Below are 22,802 nucleotides of genomic sequence, written 5' to 3' on the forward strand. Positions count from 1 at the left end.
CCTAGTGTCAAGAGTTTTTCACGTGGTTTTGACTGGGCACAATTTCTTTGATGAAATAGTTTGGTCTTTCTCTCTTCCCCATCCCCCTACACATGCATATACTTCTGCCAGTTCTAAGGAAGAAACGCAACTCTACCCATGGTACTCACACAGCCGTGGTGACACCATTACTGCACTCCAGCTCAGCTCGATTTGCCATCACAGAAGGGACAAGGACAGGACAAAGGCAATGAGGAAGTCACTGCCCAGTCAGCCAAATCCCTGTGTCCCAGCATGGACCCAGCCAATCACTCCACTTGCCTTATATCCCCCTACTGCCACTGGCTCTTCATTATTCTGACCTGGCTGTCAGAATAATGATAAATTGGAGGGAAAGATAGAAATGGGGTGAAGGAAGAGACTGTTAAAAATGTATTTTTCTTCAGGCTTTTCATCTCCTAGCAAGATTATTCAGCTTCTCTTTGGTCCATGAAGTGAAAGTTTCCAGCCTGTTAAGCATCTTTCTGAGACAAAAAAGGAGATTAAGAACTTGGAAACAGCCTTGGTCTATAGGGAAAGAGAGAAATGGGGTGAAGGAAGAGACTGTTAAAAATGTATTTTTCTTCAGGCTTTTCATCTCCTAGCAAGATTATTCAGCTTCTCTTTGGTCCATGAAGTGAAAGTTTCCAGCCTGTTAAGCATCTTTCTGAGACAAAAAAGGAGATTAAGAACTTGGAAACAGCCTTGGTCTATATCTGAAGGAAATTCAACTCTCAGGATAATTTCTAACTTATCCTAATTTTTTTAAGACTGCCAGTGGAACAGATCTGTACATACTTAGCATACAAACAGGCAATTCCTCCCAGAGAAAACTGCAGTAAGACTTATTTGAGGACTACAGACACAGGAAAGTGCCTTAGAATCTCAAAAAAAACCCCAACCACACCTATAACCATCACATGGATGAATGGATAAAAAGAGCTTTGAGATAACATAAAACTTTCAGTAAGAGCATGTAAGAATGTCCATACTTCAGCAAACTGATCTTGAGCAAAGCACTTAGTTCAGTAGAAGATATAAAATGCAGCAAGCATCAGAAAAAAGAGGACTAGGAATTTGATGGGCCAGGCCTGTGAAGGATGACTGGCAGATACAGACTTTGCACATCTGGCAACTCTTGATATTGAAAACCAATAAAGCTTGCCATGGAAAGTGTGTCAGAAACTACAAAAATGTCACAAATTGTGAGGTAACTGATCCCAGTCACCTTATAGAAAGCCTAAAGTATGAAACATTTCAAACAAAACAAAACCACCAAAAACAAACCTATCATTTCAGCAAGGACCAGAACAGTCTTTACTGAATACAAAAGACAACATGAGGAAAGAAGATGGAGTGAGAGTGGCTTAGGTTGTAGGTGGTTTCACAGTGCTCTTCACAGCTTTGCCCCAAGACTTCCACAATCAATCACTTCTGGACCTCTAGGAGATCCAGAAGGGAATGATTTCAAAAGTGTTTATTCCAAATGAACTTGAATGAAATCTCATGAAGCACAAACAAGTGACATTTAAAAAGCAATGGCATCAGCACTAGCACCAAGCAAGCTTTCTTTCCTCAGGCTTTGTGTCTTGTGATAGACTGAGGGCTGCAAATTTTTTTCCCATGGTTAAGGCATTTGTAAACATTTGCTGCCACAGGGATTCTCTTTTGCATAATAACATGTGAGCCCATGAATGTCTTTCTCATACAGGATTTCTCTCAGGCTTTTCTCACCTCACCCATCAGGCACATTTTCAACAAACTCATTGGAGCATTTATTTATCTTTTTTTCCTCTTTAGAACCTAGCCATCTGTCAAATTCATTTAAATCATCTGCAGAATTATAAATCACTGGTGAGGCTGGGGAGAGGCAAGAAACAGACTAAAACATATGTGCCGAGTAATAGACAAAGTCCTGTTGCTTTAGTGACCTGACTACAAACAAGGATGATAAAAATCTTCAATAACAGAACCATCAGGTAATCTAGTATGGACACAGTCTCTAGGTAAACACAACATAGTAGTGTTTGAAGGTATTAGAACTATCTGCCTTTATTGGAAAGGTCATTAAAAACCAGTGACTTGGTAGTATTTCCTTTTAGGATGAACACTTGCCACATTTATGACACGAAGACTGGCATGTTTGAAGTGTACACAGAAATAGGTTCAGGAGAAATCCCAAGTGCTGACTGATGAAGGATATAATGATTTGGAAGAAACATAGAAAACAACAATTTATTACTGTTGGCTAAACCCTCCTGAATTCACCAACACAGAAAATTCCAGAAATCATTCGGGTCCCAAAAGCAACACCATAAAAGTGCTGCAACATGAAGCTGTGCTTTGGGACCCTGAAAATCTGAAAGTCTCTGATTATCTTAAATTTGTCCCTCCACATATTTTTCCCAGCTAAAAATTACAAGGAGATATCAAACACAAAGTAGCTGTGAGAATTACCACACCAACATGTAATCTATTCTGAACTGACAGAGCATCTGCGTAATATCATTTATGAAGATCAACATGGAATTGTTAAGAATTATTACTATTTTAATAAATGAGTGTAAGTAGATTGCTTTTAATATCATGATAATGGATTTAAAACACAACAATATCAATAAACATAGATTTTTTTATATATAAAAGTGTCATTTATTGTAAGGAAACTTTAAATATAACCAACAATATTGAAAATATCATGACTGGCATTTATGGCCTTGATTGTAGTTTACTGCCATACATGTAATTTCTAGCGTTTCTCTTAATCACATCAAGCTAGTGCAAAATATAGGTAGCTTTTAGAGATTAAGCATACAGAATGACAAGAGTGTAAATTTTGGTTACCTGATATTTCCTTCTAGTATAACAGGCTTCTCTTTTGTCCATAAATCAGTATTACAAAGGCAAGTTATCATATGTGCAATTATTCATACCAGGTTTCTAGGTTAAAAAAAGACATATGTAAATTTTGCTCATATCGTACTTTGTTATGAATCTGTCTTATAATTTATACCACACTTTATGATATAAATTATATATTGTTATAATTTTATATAATCATAATTTCATATACAGGTATGATTATATAAATTGTCAGAACATATCAATAACTATAGGTAATAATTACATCAACGTACACAAATATATGGCATTAGAAAAGTCATTATCTAAGAAGGAAAGATAACTCAGGTGTTTGGAAAAGGGCACACGCAGCCTCCCTACAAGTTTTGTAGGGTCATTTTGGCAGAACTAATGCCAATTGCCATTATCTGCACTAGCTTCCCATGTACATCAACAGGCAGGTCAGTGAGCAGTATTAAAATTGGACTGTGCCTGAAATTTCCAGTCACAGACCCTTGTAAGCAATGAGCCCTGTGCCCCTAATTAAGATTATATTCTCTCTCCTCAGTCTCAGAAGATAGCCCATGCTCTTATGGCTAAAAAAAATATTATTATGACCTACAGGTTTTTGAAAACAGGACATGTTAGCTTTAACATTGACATACTTTCCAGACTTGTGCAAAGCTTCTGAAGTATTGATCTTTTAAATTAAAAAAACATTTTTGTACTTTTTGATAAGGAATTTTCAAGTACAAGATTAGTTTAGCATGGCTTTCAATATCAATCATTTCAGTAACTGAATCAGGTCTTTGATAGCTGAGATTAGACTGCAAGAAGAGAGATATACAGAGATAGTTTCATTTGAATTAGGTAAAAGATTTAACAGATAAAAAAGGCAAGATCTACAAAAAATTCAACTAGAGAACAAGCATAGATAGTGAAGACAAAATGCATAAATATAAAACAAGGGAGAAGGGAAACAATATAGGTTATGTATGTTTAGGAAGAACAGGACAATGACCTATGCCTTTGCTTTTCAAGCATCAAGGTTAATTTGTCAGCTGTCCTCACTCTAGACTGTACAGAATACATGTAACTAATAAAAAAGGCAGTTTATTGCAAAAATATACAAGTCCTCTAAATTGCATAAGATATTACAATGTCGTGCTGAAACATGACATATTAAACAAAGAGGACTTTAAAACAAATTACAAAATGTTAAAAATCAGATTTGGGTCATGAGCGTTACACAAAATGCATTGTCATGCTTTATCTTACGATTAGTTTTGTGATTCACTACATCTGTGATAAATGCAATGTAAAATCATGACAACTGTCATTGTCAGAAAGTAATATCTACTGTATATCTTCTGTATTAATACATATAAACACTTTGTGTGCACTAATACTTTCAACATATCACATTCAAACTAACAGTCTTTCCAGAAAAGTTGTAACCTTTTTGAAGAACAGAAGCTGGTTTAACAAGTTCAGCATGTGGGTTGTTTTTTTTTTAAATCTACTCTTTAAGGAAATGCTGTGTTAAAGGATTGATTTTCCAAGGTGCTGGGCTTCTATGGGTCATCTTAATGCTAGATGGAACCATCAATGCCAAGCACTTTCAAAAATCAGGTCCACAATTAATTAAACTCCTATTTTGTTTGCTAGTATTTCCACTGTATTAAGTCCAAAAAAGACCCCAAACCCACTCTAAAAATTACAGAAAATGCTTGGCATCTATAGGAAGAGAGACAATTTCTCAGTGGACTAACCACTACTGTGCTATATTCTCGTAACAGATCTTGTTGCTCCAATGTTTAGTTCATGCACTGGTATCAGCAATGTCCATGTTTGTTCCAAACAGAGCAACTAGCTGTTCTTCATAGTTTGCAATGTTTCTTTTCAGAATTTCCATACAAGGTCCCAAAAGCCTTTCAAATGCCTGCACATCCATAACTAAGATAAAAAAAGGAGAGAAAGAACAAAACACTTATCAGCTGCAGGCACTAATCTTGGTGTTTATGACATTTCAATGTAAAACTGTAAATGGTTACAGAACAGATATTACTGAGGCGTGTACTTTGTTTTGCACAGAAGAAAACCACTTACCATAGCAAAACCAACATCAACCAACACACTGCTGTCTTGAAAATTCATAAATAAACTTAGAATTTGCTGGGTTTCTTATTTTGAAAATACTTTCATGTCAAGAATTGTGTGACCCAAGAGCTGCTGAAGGAATCTGGAGGGGCCTGGATTCCTCCACAGAATACAGTGTTAAGACCCTTGAGATTTAAAAAAAACACATTTTTTGCTGATGTTTTTGGCTTTAGTTGGGATCTGATTTAACATACTTCCTTGCTATTTTTACTCGTTTCCACTCACATTGGAAATTTAAATAGATATTTATTCCCCAGCAAACATACAAAAGGTTGGAGATAGTAATTCACATGCCATGTCAATGCATAGCTGACCAGAATATTTTCTTTACCTGATTACATAACTCTTATGTTATCCTCTATAGTTCTAGCCAATAGGCCAGGTAAAAAACTTCCTACTTCAACCAGCTTCCAACCTGGTGGCCTGGTCTTCTCTTGACTCCTCAGAAAAGTTCAAGCTCTCTACTATTTGGGAAGTGCCAGATTTTTCGTGCCTCACCCATACCAGGTAAAGACTTTCTTCACCCACTGCCTCTTGTTCTTTCCTCTCTGTCATCTTTAATCGTTATTGCCCAATCATCTCTGTGTGTTCAGAGATAAGGATTTTTAAACACGGTACCATTACAGGTAAGTGAGAAACTTTTTGGTTAGTGTCTTGGTACTCAAACTGTCATTCAAGAATGCCAAATCTATCTTTGCAGTTTACAGAATCCCCCTGATTATAACATTGGGCCATGAAAAGCAATGGATGCAAAGGCTTGTATGTGAGCACAACTCCTATCATCTTTGCTTCTCCTGAGGCTACAGTGTGATGCAATGATTAAATTAACAGCTGGTGAAGACAAAGAATTAGTTAAAGTTAAAGTCAAAGTGACAAAATGGGACAGGATTTTTACTACTTTTTTTTTTTTTTTTTAATGAGAATCAGACTACTGAAAAAAGAAATACTTCACCTTTCTGAAAGGCTTAGACAGCTATAAACAGTTTGCAGCAATATTCTTTGTAGTGTCCTGAAACAATTTTTAGTTCCATGTAATCAGAGAAACTTTGGGGAATTTGTGTTTAGTTATCAATTGCAAAATTCTACAGACAAATAACATAAATACGAATGCACAGTAAGAGATTATACACATAAACATTTGTATTTGGAAAAATGGAAACGAATAACATATTCCGGAGACAGAGTTCACAATAAAAACAACCAGATAGATTATGTGTCATTTCGTATTAGATAGAAAATATTATTGAACAATACCTAAACATTTGACAGTGCCAAGGGCAAAAGCAGAAGCAGCTCGTGGTTTGTTAGTTACAAGAGCAAGTTCTCCAAAATACTGTCCTCTTGAGCATCGAGCAATTTCAACTGCTCCATTCTCTTCTACATCTTGCTTACCCTGAAATACCAGGTGAAAAAAGAAAGTAAGAGAGAGAACAAGAGAGAGATTTGCTGAACTCAGGATTGTATAAGCAAAATTACAACAATTACTGGTTAATACTTAGAATACATAAAGATTAAAAGAAAAGCATTAATTCTGTGTTTTGGGATGTTTACCTTTCTTGTCATTATAATCCTTACTTCTCCAGACTCCACAATGAAGAAAGAATCAGCCAAGTCACCCTGTAGAAGAGAAAAAATAAAGCAAGTAAAGGAAATGTGAAATTTCCTTTTTAGTTCCATGGTAACATTAAAACACTTGCAGCAAGTGCACTGAAGCTCGTCTTTTTGATACCTGTTGCAAAATAAATAACTTTTAATGTGAAAACCATACTCAAGGCACAAAATTATCAAAGCATCTACACAGAACTGACAGCAAAGCCTTTTCATTAAAAGATGCAACTGATTGTGCCTTCTACAAAGAGCAGAGAAAAACAATGTTATATTTTGTGATCCTAACTCGTGTTTTTACTTTGTATTCTAAATTACTTCCTTTACAGAGTTTACAGCATAAAAAGCCTCCAAGGTACTTCTTCAGTGCTCCTTATCGGAGGCAATCATATAGTTTGAATTTCTAAGTATACTAAAGATGTTGACTCCTTTATTCATACCAACAAAGAGGGACATTTTTCAAAGTACTGTAAGTGAAAAATTAGCTTCTGAAATAAATAATCACCTCTCTTAGATGCAAGATTCATTGGTTTTGTTTCATTTGTCAAAGAAAAACATAGTTTAAAATAATGTATTGTCTATAGATAACTTGATAATTGTTACCTACTGGGAAAGAGAAACTAAAACTAGAAATAAACTGTACCTGAGCAATGATTTGTTCCCCATCTTTGTACACTTTGGTGCCAATTACATCAACCACTTTTAAACGCTCAGATACCTTCAGTCAAAAAAAGAAAATGTAAGAAATACTTGGTTAACATTATAATACTGTATTTAGAAAGCTCCTTCATGAATCTTTGCACAGAATAGTGTATCTTTATTTCCCTGTTTTGATGGTCATTAAAATAGGAAGAACTGCTAAATATTGTTGCAGAGGGCATATTATAGTCTTATCAGCTAGATGTTTTGACAGAACTTCCATTTTTTTTTTAAGTATCCCAAGTCTTCAAAAATTACTTTTAGAAAGGCATATATGTAAAAATATAGCTGTTAAATGAAAGGATTTTGAAATTTCCTAATTGTTTAATTTTATTGGCTAATATATAGTAAAATTAAACTTAAGAAAATGAATGTAAAGGTAGTTTAAAAAAATAATAAAACAACAAACCCAATATTAACAATAGTTCTTTATCTTAAACATTTAGAAATATAAAAAATATGGTCTTTCTCCAAAACAAAAGTATACAATGTTTTACTGTGGAGAAAATTTTTATTCCAAATTTAAGCTCTGCAAAAGCAGAATCATATCAGTACCTCTGATACAACTATTAAAGTAACAGAATAGAAATCTTACTTCTAAAGATTTAAGGAATGGCAATGACTCAATAAAATTTTCATACATTCTTCTCTTTTTGGCATTATTTTTTACAATGATTCTTCGGAAAGTTACCCTGTCCTGTAAACACAGAGAAGAAGAGGGTTTATTAACAGAAAATGCATATGTGGTTGAAAATAGTTTACAAATAGGTGAATATGTTAAAATTACCCAATATCAGTCACTCTCAGACTAGCTGACTAGCCTCCCCATAAGTTAGTTGAGAAAGATTCCTCTAGAGGTCAATCAAGAGCTCTTAAACACCTGACCTACTCACACTGTGAAAAGGTTCTCTGCTCTTTGGCAGAGTATGTACAGAGTTTACATATAGAGGGTGGAGTTACTAAAGCTGATATAGCACACCAGTGCAATTTATATAAAATAATTAAAACAAATAGTATCTTAAAACAAGTATTTCACTTACCAAACCCCAGATGGCACCAGGAGAGGTAGCTATAATTGTAGCTGCTCTGGGTGTATTGTACATTAAGGCCAACTCACCAAAACTTCCTCGGTTATCATAGGTTCCAACACATCTCCCAACACCATCACATTTTACATAAATATCATATGTACCTCTGTTAATAAAATATATAAATACAGTGAGTAGAATCCACTCCTGGTCTTTGCTAAGCAGCCTCTCACTATATTTTTTATACCATGAATTCCAAAGATAAAGCATTTGAAAAATACATTTACTTGTTTAAATTGTGTTAAACACCTTGCAGAGACATCTCAATCACTTCCATAAACAATAAAAGCAGTTCCTTTTTAAAGAGAAGGGCAGTATTATTAGTTTTTACATTAACTCTGTTTAAAGATAGACTAGATTTACAGTGATGAACTGATCACCAGAACTTATTAAAAATTAAGATCTTAATTATTATCTGCTTCTTAATTTCATTTTAAACACACTAAATAAAAATATAATGAGTCTTTGCAAAAATCACTATAAGATCACTGAAATAATAATAAAAGTTATTCAACATTTAAAATATTTCAAAATAGTACTTTCTAATGTAATAAGCAGATGTAATACAGGAAACTGAAGGAATGTACATGAAAATCATAATAAAATTATGAACTAAAGATACACATTGGATTTCCTCTCCCATCATTAAATTAGTAACATTTTTTTCTTTGGGAAGCAAAGTAAAATCTGGTATCTTGTAAAACATGACACAGCCATTTCCACTGATGCTGAACCATCATTGTGCTCAGTGCTGAATATTTGTATGGTATGTGTTGATAAACCATGTGAATTTAATGCAAAAATCTGTACAATTATTTCATTGGTAAGGGACTTAAAGGTGGTTCACTGCACCTAAAAACTGCAAGGCTGACAGAATACTGTGAAGTCTCTGCAGCTTTTTGGATGAGAGATGACAAACTGCAACCTTACAAAGCTGAAAAATACTGACTCTTCTGCAAAGAATCCTGACATACTTTGATCAACTTCTGATTGAGTATTTCAATTGGAAAGGACCTACAATGATCATCTGGTCCAACTGCCTGACTAATTCAGAGCTGACCAAAATTTAAAGTGTGTTATTAAGGGTATTGTCCAATTGGCTCCTAAACACTGACAGGCTTGGGGCATCGACCACCTCTCCAGGAAGCCTGTTCCAGTGTTTGATCACCCTCTTGGTGAAGAAATGCTTCCTAATGTTCCAGTCTGAACAACCCCTGCTGCAGCTTTGAACCATTCCCACGCATCCTGTCACTGGATCCCAGGGACAAGAGATCTGCACCTCCCTCTCCACTTCTCCCCTTCAGGTACACTGACCAAAACCTTTTAATTTCTTTTAGAGTTCTAGCACAATATTCTTTTCAAACACCCTCAGAAATCACTGTGTTATCCTAAAACTAAAATAAAAATAAGAAAAGGTGTTTTGGGACAGCCTGGCTGGAGACTGAGCCAACAGACTAGTGAAGGATGCCAAAGGAAAAACAGAAAGATATTTTTCTCAATGGACTTTTCATAGTACTTTGTGCTAGAGTAAGACATAGCGATTCACCTATCAATGACATAGAAGTTGTCACCATCATCCCCTTGGTCAATGACATGTTCCCCTCCTTCAACCAGCTTTTCAAACATTGCATCCAACACCTGAGACATCTGTTCCTATTGAAAAGAACACAAAGACAAGAAATCACCCTGTTTTTAAAAATTTTACTTCCCATTATGCAGACAAAGCGTAGAAATATGAAAATGTTTGTGCTACAGAAATGTAAGGATCAATCAGAAAGACAGTTTCACTTAACATGCAGTGTTAGCTTTTTCCTCTTCCCATGATCAGAGCCCAGTTTCCCTTCCTGTCCCTGCCAATGATAACACCTTGTCTGCAATATAAATTGCTCATGAGCATCCAAAGGTAGAATTTCCCCCTTCCTAACTGCGTAATGTTACATAAGTTAAAATAAAAATCTGTATCCCTTATTGCAAACAATACACTTACCTGGTCTCATCTTTGGAAAGATTTTGCATAATTTAAAGTTTAAAAATGATTGTAAGGTATTTTGAAAATGTAAATTATACAATGCCTGCACAATATTGGGACAGAAGTAACTGTAAAGGTCTGCAGTGCTTTGGCTGAGTAAGAAAATACTGGACTCCTTGGGAAGTAGAAATTTACACATGGCTATAAAACTACTTTGTTAATTTGAATGAAATACAAATGTTAAGAGAAATATTAACAGACTAACAAAATGTCAACATATGAATTATAATTGTCTATTAATAAAACCAAATAACTAATGACATACTTGTCTTGTTTGGTGTAAATCTGCTAAAACTTTACTAATCACATAAAAAAACCCAAACTACTTCATTGTGGATTACTGATATGAATCCTAAAAAGGTAGCTTAATAAATCAAAATTGATTTTCAGTTTAGCCAGCAATATGATCAAAATTTTGACAATAAACACAAAAATATCCTCTAATTTTGAAACCTATTAACTATATATCATACTGGAACAAGCAGGTTTACATTATTTGATTGCTTATATAAGTTTTATTTACATACTCTGATTAATACCCACAATGGATTATTTTTTTTTTTTTCATTCTAAACTGTGAAGGATGTAAATGCTTCAAGAAAGGAACATTTTTGAGCACACTTCTATCACCATCCTTTGTGATACAGAAAATATTTAAACTTCCTTAAAAGCGAGCATGGCAATTCACATTTTCTGAAAGACACATTCACAATACAAACCAAACTAATGTGCCAAGATTTTCTCTATAAATATTTTCTTTTTTGCGAAGTGCAATTACTGCATTTCTTTCAAAAGTCTTTCTAACAATTGGACTTTTATGAAGTATGATTTCACAAAATACCTTACTAGACAAGTGAATAAACACACCATAGTTACAGCCATTATTACTGTCCCAATCACCTTTGCTTCCAAGTGTGGATTTAACTGCTGGGAATCAGGACAGCAAAGAAGCTCTTGCTCCCTTACCAGCAGAAGCCAGTATGATAAACCCCTTCACACCACCTGAAGTGAGATGACTTGGTTTTCTTCCCTCTCTTACTTAGACCCAGATGCCACTTATCTTGGTTTTATACCAGCTTAAATGAATTGTGCTAGTAAAGTTATTTTCCACATTTAGATCAATCAGAATCAGAGACAGCAACTCTGAAGCACAAACTCAACAGGACCAGGAGATGGACTCAAGCACTGAGGTGGTGCAAGTCTGGGCTGATTTGCTCTTGGTGCCATTGTCTGCACAGCTGATACAGTTTTGGCTTATGCACAGCTGATACAGTTTTGGCTTATGCCAACTGTCACTTCTCCTGACAAACCCTGGTCATGGCTTTCAAGGACTGCTTGAGCCAGAGCCTCTTCCCAGTAAAGGTAAATCCATCCTGGTTATTTGCTTGGTTTGATGGGGTTAGGAGAGGAAGGTGCAGTGCAAGAGAGTTTAGCTGTACGCATGTATGTCATACTGCACTGCATGGCCTCAGGGACCAAGAATGTCCTCTGATCTGGTTTGTTGTTACCAATTACTGAACTGACTAAAGGTGGTAAGAAAGGAAGCTTCAAAAATAATGTACCACAGTCAGTCAAACTCTGCCTTTTGGGATCCTTCTTCATTTCCTGACAAACAAAATCTGTCAATCTAGTCAATCAAATTACATTTTCCCTGTAATTAAAGCCTTCAAAAGACTGAATGAAGGAAACATTTTATATGAAGAGCATGTGACTATGACTGATAACTAGAAAAAGCAGTTAGCATGTATTCTTAGCTGTTTAGTTCACATGTGTAAATTAACTCCACAACCTCTCTGGACAACATGCTCCAGCATTTGACAATCCTCACAGTAAAAAAGGCTTTTCTTAAACATATATTTTTGTATTGCTATTTGTGCAGATTGTGTCTTAGCCTGTCATGGCACCACTTGAAAGCAAGTCCAGTCAACAGATCAGTGCCTCCATCTGCAGTAGAAAAGCACCCATGTCTCTTTGGAAGACCCTTGAAAGATGTTCTCAAGCTCCTGTTTATCCTGCCCGATGCTACACAGTCCTTCTTATGTCCTGCAGTTCTTTCAGCTGGCAGCTCAGCACTGAGCACAGCAAATCTCCCACAGGTGAAGCCACTATTGTCCCCCAGGCTCCAGGAGAGACTCCTGACACTCCCAGCAGCCTGAGCCCAAACACAGTCACAGCCTACCTCTGGATCTGGGTTAAAACCTCTAGATGTGCCATGGTTGACCACTCCAGCTTCTGCTGAAGAACTCTCCCTGTGGCCCATCATCACTGCCATGGCACCAACAGTAGAAGTCCCACACTATCTTATGCATTGTTTTCAGTTCCACTTCAAATTCCCATCTGCACAAACTGCCTTAACTGCAAAGTCTCTGTTAGTGTGTCCCCTCTGCTGTGCTTTGTGAGGTCTCTCTACTCAATGTCAGTTATACAGATGCTCTTCATCAATTCTTCACTAGGAGCCTGATGCTCTCTGAGCCTTCATGTGCTAGTATTTCTAAACAGTACACAATTATGGCAAAAAGTAGCTGCCCTTTCTTGCCCTTTATCACATGGTAGCCACATGAACCTCTAGCACAGAAGCAGAAATCCAGTGTGAAAAAAATACCTCTGGTGGTTACTATTGAGCCTATGAACAGTATAGCAACTAAGCAGGTTTTATGAATGATTCTGTTACAGTTAAGAAATATTTTACTGTGCCTAAAGTGAAACTCCTATTAGGCGCTTTTATGAATCTAGGCCTGTGGTCATACCCATGCAAGGTGTGTGCAAGCCTGCCATTTCATATCTGAAGTGTACAGCATTGTGTGCATGTTTACAATCAGTTACAAATGAAAGACACCAAATGAGACCAGAAGAAGAAAGCCCCAGACAGTAAAGATAACTGGCTTGCCAAGGACATCCCCATGGAACAGTGTCTGATTCCATCCTTCTTGCCAGGTCAAGTGAAAAACTGCAAATAATGACCCACAGCTCTCTTAATGTATATTTTGTATCACAGAAAGTACTGCTCTCCAGACACATCTTGTATTATTTTAAAATAGCGTGTTAGCCTCAATTTCTGTCAAGTCAGTAAAACAAACACGGGAATTACATCTCAAGACAAAAAAAAAGTCAGTTAGATAATGGACATTGAGTATGTCTAAAATGGCATTTTATTTAGTATACCTTTCACACAGATTGAAAATACAGTCACTTACATGTCCTTGCAAGACAGCTTTTGATTCATTCCAGACAGCTGGCAGACCATGACATGTCCTTCCCAGATGCTAATGGCTCTTTCAACTTCCAGACTACCAAGAGATTTGCTACCACTGTGCCAGGTACATGTCTTCTTAATATCAGTTTAGAGATTTACTGTGAGCCATTTTATAAAGGAAAAAGAACAAAGTTCTCCATACTAAACTCAACCATTCTTAAATACTGGGCTTCTAAGAAACATCAGTGTTTGAACTGCTGATACAAACATTTGTTGTCTGACAAAGTGCTATCCATTCTGCACTAATGAAGGCACTACAGGTAAAACAGAAACCAGGACACAATCTTCACTGAAAGCCATGACAATGACAAATGTATAAAGTAACTTCTGAAAAATACCCTTTCCCACTATTTCCAAAAAGGTATTCTGGATCCAGAAGGCACAATTACGTTTGTACAACTAAAAATATGTGGCTTCTGACAGTAAACAAAGACAATCTTAATCTGGCATTTGACAGGAGCTGGTAAGCTCCAACAACTATTAAGACAGATGCAGCAAGTCTCAAAAGTACTGACTGATATATGAGGATTACATATGCTTTGCAAGTTCCCCAAAGAAGCAGGAGTGTGCTGCTGGAGTGCTCCCTGGCAGATCAGAAATCTGAGTTATTTTCCTTTTTAGATTCAAGACATCCTGCACAACATAAGCAGGCATCAGATTGTCTTGCACTTCAGTGCAACAGTAGTACAAGACTTACCTATCTCATATGACTTGTAAAAATGATAACGTGCTGAGACACAACCATAAGACTATCAAATGAACAACGTGAATCCACTGTTCTTCCATTGCCCCAAACCAAGTTCACTAACCTCTTTAGTCCTAAAACCATTTCACTAAAATGAGCCCAGGTTAAAACAGCATCCTGTTGGCCAATTTATCCCCTATTTGATCAATATGAAATATCAACAAATTAATGCTCAACATTATATTAAGAGGGTAATGAAGCAGACAGAATACCAGAATTGGAAGGAAAAAACCCTAACAAACTCACAACAACAATAAAAAACAGATAGAAAAAGCCAGGAAAATATAGGCAGGTCAACCATGGGAAGAAAAGAAGTTCTCAATCAACAAGTTAGGGCCTTAGAGAGAAAGAGGAAATTACAGAATTCAAGTTTTGAGCTCTCCGCATTTGTTTTTCAGAACAAGACCATGTACATATACTTCCCTGGAACTCTGATATAAATGTTACCAGCACTACTGATTCAGTTCAAAATGTTTAGCTCCCTTGTGTAATATCCACTTGTAAAGTAATCAAAAGACATTTATTCTTTTACTATTAAAGAATCTAACTCATATTTCGATGTATAATCAATCTTTCTGAGTACTAATATTCTCCTTGAGAGCTTACCTTAACCTTCCCCCACCTAATATGCTGCTTCTCATCTATCATGCACATGCCCATCAATCAGGCTCAGTAACACATTTTATACTTTGCAACTAGCCCCCCTGAGCAAGGTGGCTGACTTTTTATCAGTTTGCTAAAACCAGCAGAAGTAATTCAGAGTTGCAAATTATTTCCAAAATTCTTAAGCTGGAGACACCACACACTGGGCAGTTCTTTTGCAGAACACCTTCAATAACTGATTATAGGCAAGGCAGAGAGAATCTCTGTTTGCTAGATCTGACAGAAGCATTAATTTTGTCTTTGGAAAAAAAAAAAAAAGAGAGGATTAACAGCATTACTGTTTGTTTGGGAACCCATTAGTTTGCAAAGAGTTTTGTGCCATCAAGGAGGGCAGAGTATGAACATGTTCAGGCATTCTGGGCTTTCTCTTACATGTATGTATTCTCATTAATTCACCAAAAGGTTTAAGAACATAAAAGCATTATGAGACCCTTCTGTTGGTAGCACTTCTCAGGGAATGCTTTGGTCTTAAGTATGAGTCCACTACTCATAAAACACAGTTGCATTGCACTTTCTTTTGTCTTCCTGCAAGATAATAAATTCTAAATGATCAATCAATATTTGTGCTCTCTTATAATAATTTCCCTGGTGCATGAGTGGCAATATGCCCAGAAATTGCTCTTGCATATTTGTAAAGAATATGTATAATTTATTACCTTTTAGAAAAGGGTCAGAACCTATTTGAAATACTCTCTGCAAGCATTAGCAGAGCAAATCTCTCAAAAACAAAATTTCCCTGAAAGAGAACAGATGATCTAGCACTACATGTGAATTTTTGCAAAAGAAAGGATTCAAATTTAAGTGCAAGGGTGTGGCACAGTTTTGATGGTACCAGTCCCTGGAGCTATCCTGTAACTCTAATACCAGGTTCCTTACATTTTTTAACTGCTGGCCTGTGGGCCATAACAGCCAAACCAAATAATCTGTTGTTAATCAGCCCCAGCAAAATTTCCTCTTAAAAGACAAAACCAAAATAATAGCTTCCCTGGACTGCACTATAAAAAGGAAGTGCAGAAGGCTGCACTGGCCACTGGATGAGCTGCTGCTGCTATCTCTCCCAGTGATAAAACAGTTTTTGGGCTGAAGAGATTCCAATAATAGTGAATTGGGGCTTAGATTCAGTAATGGACCAGCTCATGTGGTCATCATCCTGTTTTCTCCTTGTTGGCTTATACAAAGTGAAAGTAGAGGGGAAAGAGGGCATGCAGCTTCTGATTCCACTGCCAGTAACTTCCAGCATCTGGAGCCTGAAGGAGAAGGTGTGGTAACGTTTTGTGCATGCACATAGAGCAAGCAGCCTTGCACATCAATCCTAGGAAAACAAAAGCAATACTAGGATTTCTGGCAATGGTGTGGTAGGCAGTTGAGAACAACAAATAATACTGTGGTCTAATAGGAAGAGGTTTTCTGTGAAGAAGAACAGAAAGAGGTGCTTTAGTAGAGGACTGAATTAATCACATAGTGTAGAATAACAGTGTGGGGAGAAGAAAAACATCTCAATGCATCTTTCTCTCTTGTAACTCATCCATCCACACAGTTCTGCTCCTAGAATTTCTCTTGATTCTTTCTTGATCTGCTCCTCTAAAAAGCATCCAAAAAGCCCTGCAAAAACCTCCTTCCCTTATCTTGTTGTACATGCATGTTTCAATCCATATTCTTAAGTTGTTTTTTCAAAACCGTTATCCACTAACTAAAACTGGTATTGAGAGACAGCAACCAGATGGGAAGTGATTAAGTCCCCAGAAGGGTGAAAAAATGCTAACATATAAATATTTTTAAAGTACTTTTTATTTAAGGAAGTTAACTCAGAAGTGTCTTGCTGAACTGACATTAGTTGACCAGTCACATTCTCATCAATCCACAAAGTTAAAGAAAATTTCAAGAAAATTCAAGTAACTTCACAGACTTTAAGGCATTTATAAGAATTGGCTTTGAAAACACAGAGTGCTGCTCAGGGAACTGGACCAGAGCTGGTGTTCCTTTATACAAGATTATATTTTCAACCAGAGCCAATATGTGAAATATTGGTATTTATAAAGACTTCTCTGTAGGTTTACCTATCTGATATTGAAACACTGCTATCAGGTAAGTACAGACTCAAGAATGTTGTGTTTGTTTAGAAAATCCTAAGTTATCTCTAAGTCTAAAAGTTATCTTTTTCTCCTCTCTCTCATTTAGTCTTACATTCAAAAGGTTCTGCTGTTTTTTACCTTTATGTGAAGGCTTTTGTGTGTTCAGATGGACTCTTTCATTAAAATGCTGAGCAGTACTGCAAGGCATCTCCTAACTACTGCAACTTCTTCTGCTTTAATGATACCCTTATCTTTTCGTTCCACTCCAATTAAACCACAGTGTGTTGAAACAGGATAAAGTTCTAAGAAAAAGTGGAAGGCAACTGTGATCATGCCTTAGGACAGGTAGTTATACTGTATTTCAGAGAGGTGGCACTTCTAAGAACGGGGTGTGACACCTTGCTAAAAGGCCATCAGGGAAAAGCCATTAAGCGCTTTGCATTGTCTCTTCCCCTCTAGCTCACTGACCTCTAAAACAATGTTTTTCATACACTGAGCTATTGCACAAAGAGGCTGAAGTTCAATGCAAGAAAAAGACAGTGGGAGTTGAGACAATATTGATACACAGCTTGACTTTTGTTCCAGACTTCAGCTTTAGAAGCTGAACGTATTATCTCTCTCCAAAATGAAGAAGTGGTTTTGCTAACACACCAGAGAGCAAAATGCAGCAGCTGGCACCACATTCACTTGTGCTGCAGGGTGGAAAGGCAGAGGTGAGGAAGAAAGCTGGGATAGGAACATTTAAATTACTGCATCTACAGTGGCGGAGCTCTTGAATCACTGCCTAGCAGCAGAACAAGAAGGAGGAGTGGGAGAAGTCCCCTGGGAGCTACAGATCTTAGCTCCAAAGAAGGACCAAGCCAGTCTGAAGAAGGCTACATTTTAAAATCCTTGCTATCTTCAGAGCTCAGCAGCTTTTCAATGCCTTTTATGAGTGAAGTTATTATAATGAAAAATTCCTCTTACTCAACTTTCCAGAATGCTGCCTGTGAAGAGTTTAAAGCAGAAGGAAGTGTTCTTAATCCACTGGACAATCTGAGCAAAGGTGGGTAAACAAGACTTAAGAGACCCAAGGAGCAGATTTCAAGGCTTTGGATTGCAGAGCTCTGCAAGGGGAAGACACAGCTAAAAGGTCTTCTGCTGAGATGGTGGGAACAATTAGCAATTACAAGGAACTGATTCAGAAGCAAAAAGAAAACAGGGAGTTCAAAATATTAAGGGAATATTTTATTGAGAGAGCAGCGCAGTCCTGAGAAGATCTCCAGAAACAGGGGAAGTAATTCCTCAGTATTCCTTGGAAGAGTACTGTGTCCAGTTCTGGGGTCCCCAACACAGGAAGGACATGGAGCTGTTGGAGCAAGTCCAGAGGAGGGCCATGAAGATAATCAGAGGGCTGGAGCACCTCTCCTGTGAAGACAGGCTGAGAGAGTTGGGGTTGTTTAGTCTGGAGAAGGGCAGGATCTGGGGAGAGCTTAGGACAGCTTTCCAGTACCTGAAAGGGCTAGAGGAAAGCTGAGAAGGGGCTTTCTACAAGGGCATTTGGTGATAGGATGAGGGTTAATGGTTTCAAGCTGAAAGACGGTAGATTTTGATTAGATATTAGGAAGAAATTCTTTAGTGTAAGGGTGGTGAGACACTGGAACAGGTTGCCCAGGAAGCTGTGGATGCCTCATCCCTGGAAGTTTTCAAGGCCAGTTTGGTTGGGGCTTTGAGCAACCTGGTCTAGTGGAAGGTGTCCCTGCCCATGGCAGGGGGGTTGGAAAGAGATGATGTTTAAAGTCCCTTCTAACTCAAACCATTTTGTGATTCTATGAAGTGCCCACAGGGGAAGAGTTTAATGTTCTATAGCTACACAACATTACAATATAGCACCCGGCTTCCAAACAGAGCTGCAGGCTGTTTTTTCATTAGTTCCCTCTTCAATTAAATATAAAAGTTTTCATCCTCATGCTTAAAATTCTACCTAATTATTTCCTTTTTCCCCATGCTCCCTCCCCTGACAGCACTGAATCAGTTCTCTTGAGAAAGCATTTGGGGTGCTGTGAGTCATCCCAGCTTCAGTATCTGTGTTCCCTTAAACAATCCTGTGCTTTTCTGTAACATTATCACCTTTGTCTGATGCAGATCACTCATTCACTCCATTTAAGCCTTCTAAAAAGCCCATAATTGTTTTTGTAGGCAATAGAAAGAAATTATTTGCACAGAAGAAAATTATCCGTAGTGTTTTTACAGTATCTGCATTAAGCAAAATAGTAATGTAACATCACTATTGCATTTATCTTTCCCTCTATTTCATAGCTTGCTTGTTCCATTATGTCTATAGCTAAACAATAGGCTTTAGAGGTAATTTTACATTTTGATGGAGCACTCAGCACACTTTTGGATGATAAAAAGTAAGTAGTAAAACAACTTAAACCTTCCAGTTAACTGATGAGTTTATACATATCAATGTACAGCAAGAAGATTTAAAAAATAAGAAAATACAATACTTCAGTGTCATATTAATGTATAAATTCATCCTAATGTACTTCAAGACTATCATTCATGGTGGTGAACAAAAGACATATATATATATATGACATATCAGTCTTAAAAATGGCATTTCTGGAGTTTATAAAATGGTCAAGAAAGCATACATAAGAGCTTATAGAAGTAAAATCTGTAAACTTCTGGTCAAAATTCAAGAGAATTAATTCTTAGCATCACTGCTAAATTTTGTTCCTTATAAAGAATCTCTTACCGGATCCAGGTTCTTAAAAAGCAGAATGTCCTTGCAAGCCTCCTGCAGCCTGTTTCTTTGATCATCTGTTTTAGGGTGAATAATCTGAGTGATGTAACAGAAAAAAGCTTTGAAGTGGTTATCATATAGCAGCACTAACCGAAGGACTGAACTAACTCAGCTAAGCATTTTACACAATGTTTTGGCCACACTTTGTGACACTTTAATTTCTAAAGCTTCAGAATTTGAATAAACACTCAATGATAACATTATATCACCACAGCAGTAGCAAATAAAGGATTCCTGTATTTCAGCTAATGAGATCTTTACATTTGTAGAATGCAGTTCAATTTCTGCAAGCCATTCTGGCTATCTTTATCTCAACTGTTCCTGTGTACACATTACTCTACTACTCTTTAATCATATTTGGAGCATGCATGTTTTATGAGGAGCACCACCGTTACATTTAGCCACTTGATATTACTACTTCACAAAGAGTATTTTGTGAAACAGTAGCAGTGTTAAATTTATATCAAAACTTTCACAGAGTAAACAACAGACTTGCCTTGACATTATCCGAGTGAGCCAGAGATTTACCAAGTTAACTGATAGTTGGTTAATGTGAGCATCAATCAAGTTGTTCATACAAGTCATACGTTTTAAAAAGTAAGCTGGTTTCAAAGCTGTGATGCTTTAGGATAATCTTTTTGACAGTTTCACAGTCCAGAAAATAGGTAGAATACAAACACTTAAGCCTGTCTTAGAAGTCAGGCTTATGCTATTTCATACCAGAACAGTGATGTAAGTAAAATACATAAATACAATTCATTAGCTATTGCACTGTATATCTGAAAATCTCAGTGATTTTACAATTTGCCTTTCTTTCTGCCTTATGAAAAATACTAGAATACTGAAGAAACTATTGTAAGATTATCAGGATACCAAACTAGTACTTCTATGAGTAGGTGCTCTCTGGGCAAATATTGCACAAAAATGTCTCTGTAACAGAACATGTATCAAAGGTGTGGTAATTAGAATAATACTCACATTAGGTCCTACATGGGTGATTATTACAGAGAATTTTAAAATGTTTCTTTAACATTAAAACTCCACAAATTATTAAATTATCTTACAATAAGAATGCTTTTGGAAAGCAATGTTAATGCTGGCTACATAACTTACATAATAAGTCCTATTTCCTTCTTAAATTTAATGCCTGAGAACTGAAAAACGTAAGTGCTTGATTCAAAGCATTAAATACCCGAGATTCGGCATCATCCTCTTCCTCATCAGGATTGTAAGTTTCTGCACACACTGCAATAAAGAAGAAAGGTATCATTATAATTTAAAATACAGTAAAGTTTCACAAGATTTAGAGAAGAGATAAGCAACAATAAGCAGTAACAGTTGCAGAAGATACTGCTGACAGGGTTCAGAGCCAGTCATCTCCAAACTGCTCGTGAAAAAAAGCTGCATTTTTACTATTTCCAGGCAAGGTTTCTGTGTTCTAAAAGACCTCTACTATAAATTTATCACCTAACCTTTTCTAAGAGATCTTAGCTTACTATCAGAATTTTTCTTCTGATTTCTAAAATAATTCTTCTTAGGATTTAAGCTGTCTATACTGGATGCAGAGATAAGATCATTCCTTTCATCTATGCAAGTTCAAGGTGGTTTGGGTTTTTTTGAGGGGGATGTTTTGTTGTTTGGTTTGGTTTTTTTACTCATTTGAAAACTTTTCTCTCCTACCTATCTTTTACATTTTAGGGTAAATAATTTTGGTTCTTCAATTTTTTCCTTACAAGCCATATTTTTCAGCTCTCTAACTACCCTGATTGTTACTCTTTTAACACCCTCCAAGTAGCTCTTTCTTTATTAAAGCTCAAAACTGGACCTAGTATTTGAACTGAGCAGGGTACTGAGTACAAAAGATTGGTTATTCCATACATTTTGCAGACTATATGTCTTTTTCATCCATCCATCCATCATCTTTTTGAGAACAGCTTGATCATGTTCACTCATTCACAGCTTATGTGTCGTTTTCAAAACCCACTGCTTAACCAGCTGTCCTGTGTCCTGCACATGTCTATTCTGCCCCAGTGTAGTACCATGCACTTACACCTAATTAATATTACCTTATTCCCCAAACTGTTTCTCCAACGAGTCAAGATCACTATCAATTCTAATCCTGTTCTCCAGCATTCTTCCAATCCATTCTCAATTTTATGACAACTTGAAATGTAATCAGCATATTCTTTAATATATAACCCAGATTATTACTGAAAAAACAGAATAGTGTCTAAAATAAACTTGTGGGATGCACACATGGCAGCAAAACAGCAGTAGCTGCTTGGAGGCTACCTTATCCAACCAGTTTTGCAGTTATATCCCATGCAACTTACATTAAGACACTACTTGATGTTCCCTAACTTGTTCATAGGAAAGTCTTGTGAGACAATGTTCAGAAGTTTCTTAAAAAGTGAAAACGTAGGACACCTGCTCCTTTTATCTACAAGTTTTATTATCTTGCTGCAGGGTATTAGATAGTTTCAATAAACCCATGCTAACTCCTGTTTGTTGCTTTCCTCCAGGTACATACAAATTGTTTGATTATTTGTCTGTAACTTCTCTAGGAACAAAAATTATCTGTCAGTCTGCAACAGGCCTCTTCCCTCTGTAGCTCCCCCACCGTTTCAAGGATCAGATTTTCTATTTTATTGTTTTTTTACACTCTAATTTCTCTTCTTCAGACTCTGAATGGTAATTGCTAACAGACCTGGACTAATTTAGCCAATTCTTCCAGTTTTCAAGTATAGCGTGTCTTGGGCACAGCTAACCTGAGAACACCTAATGCATTAAGTACTCTCTGATTTGTCCTTCCTCTATTCTAGGCTGAGTTTTTCATATGCT

At 36.7% G+C, this 22,802-nt stretch overlaps 1 protein-coding gene across 1 annotated transcript; it reads right to left on the minus strand.

The window, feature by feature from the left end:
* Window positions 1-4,546: 4,546 nt before the first annotated feature.
* On the minus strand, window positions 4,547-21,701 carry PRKAR2B (protein kinase, cAMP-dependent, regulatory, type II, beta). The gene is made up of 10 exons (XM_010003849.1): window positions 21,695-21,701; window positions 21,154-21,206; window positions 19,914-19,997; window positions 9,958-10,064; window positions 8,364-8,517; window positions 7,919-8,020; window positions 7,268-7,342; window positions 6,571-6,636; window positions 6,274-6,412; window positions 4,547-4,815 (listed from the first exon to the last, which is right to left on the minus strand). The coding sequence occupies exons 1-10, from the start codon at window positions 21,699-21,701 to the stop codon at window positions 4,682-4,684; spliced, it is 921 nt and encodes a 306-aa protein (XP_010002151.1). The 3' UTR covers window positions 4,547-4,681.
* Window positions 21,702-22,802: the final 1,101 nt, after the last annotated feature.

This window comes from Chaetura pelagica, unplaced genomic scaffold, assembly GCF_000747805.2.
Source record: "Chaetura pelagica isolate M959 unplaced genomic scaffold, ChaPel_1.0 scaffold1048, whole genome shotgun sequence".
Taxonomy (NCBI): domain Eukaryota; kingdom Metazoa; phylum Chordata; class Aves; order Apodiformes; family Apodidae; genus Chaetura; species Chaetura pelagica.

Coding starts and splice junctions, on each gene's coding strand:
- PRKAR2B (XM_010003849.1), bottom strand. Junction 19,998..21,153: donor AGGATGATGCCGAATCTCGG/GTATTTAATGCT, acceptor TACATCACTCAG/ATTATTCACCCTAAAACAGA. Junction 7,343..7,918: donor CATTCCTTAAATCTTTAGAA/GTAAGATTTCTA, acceptor TTTTGACTGAAG/GTATCTGAGCGTTTAAAAGT.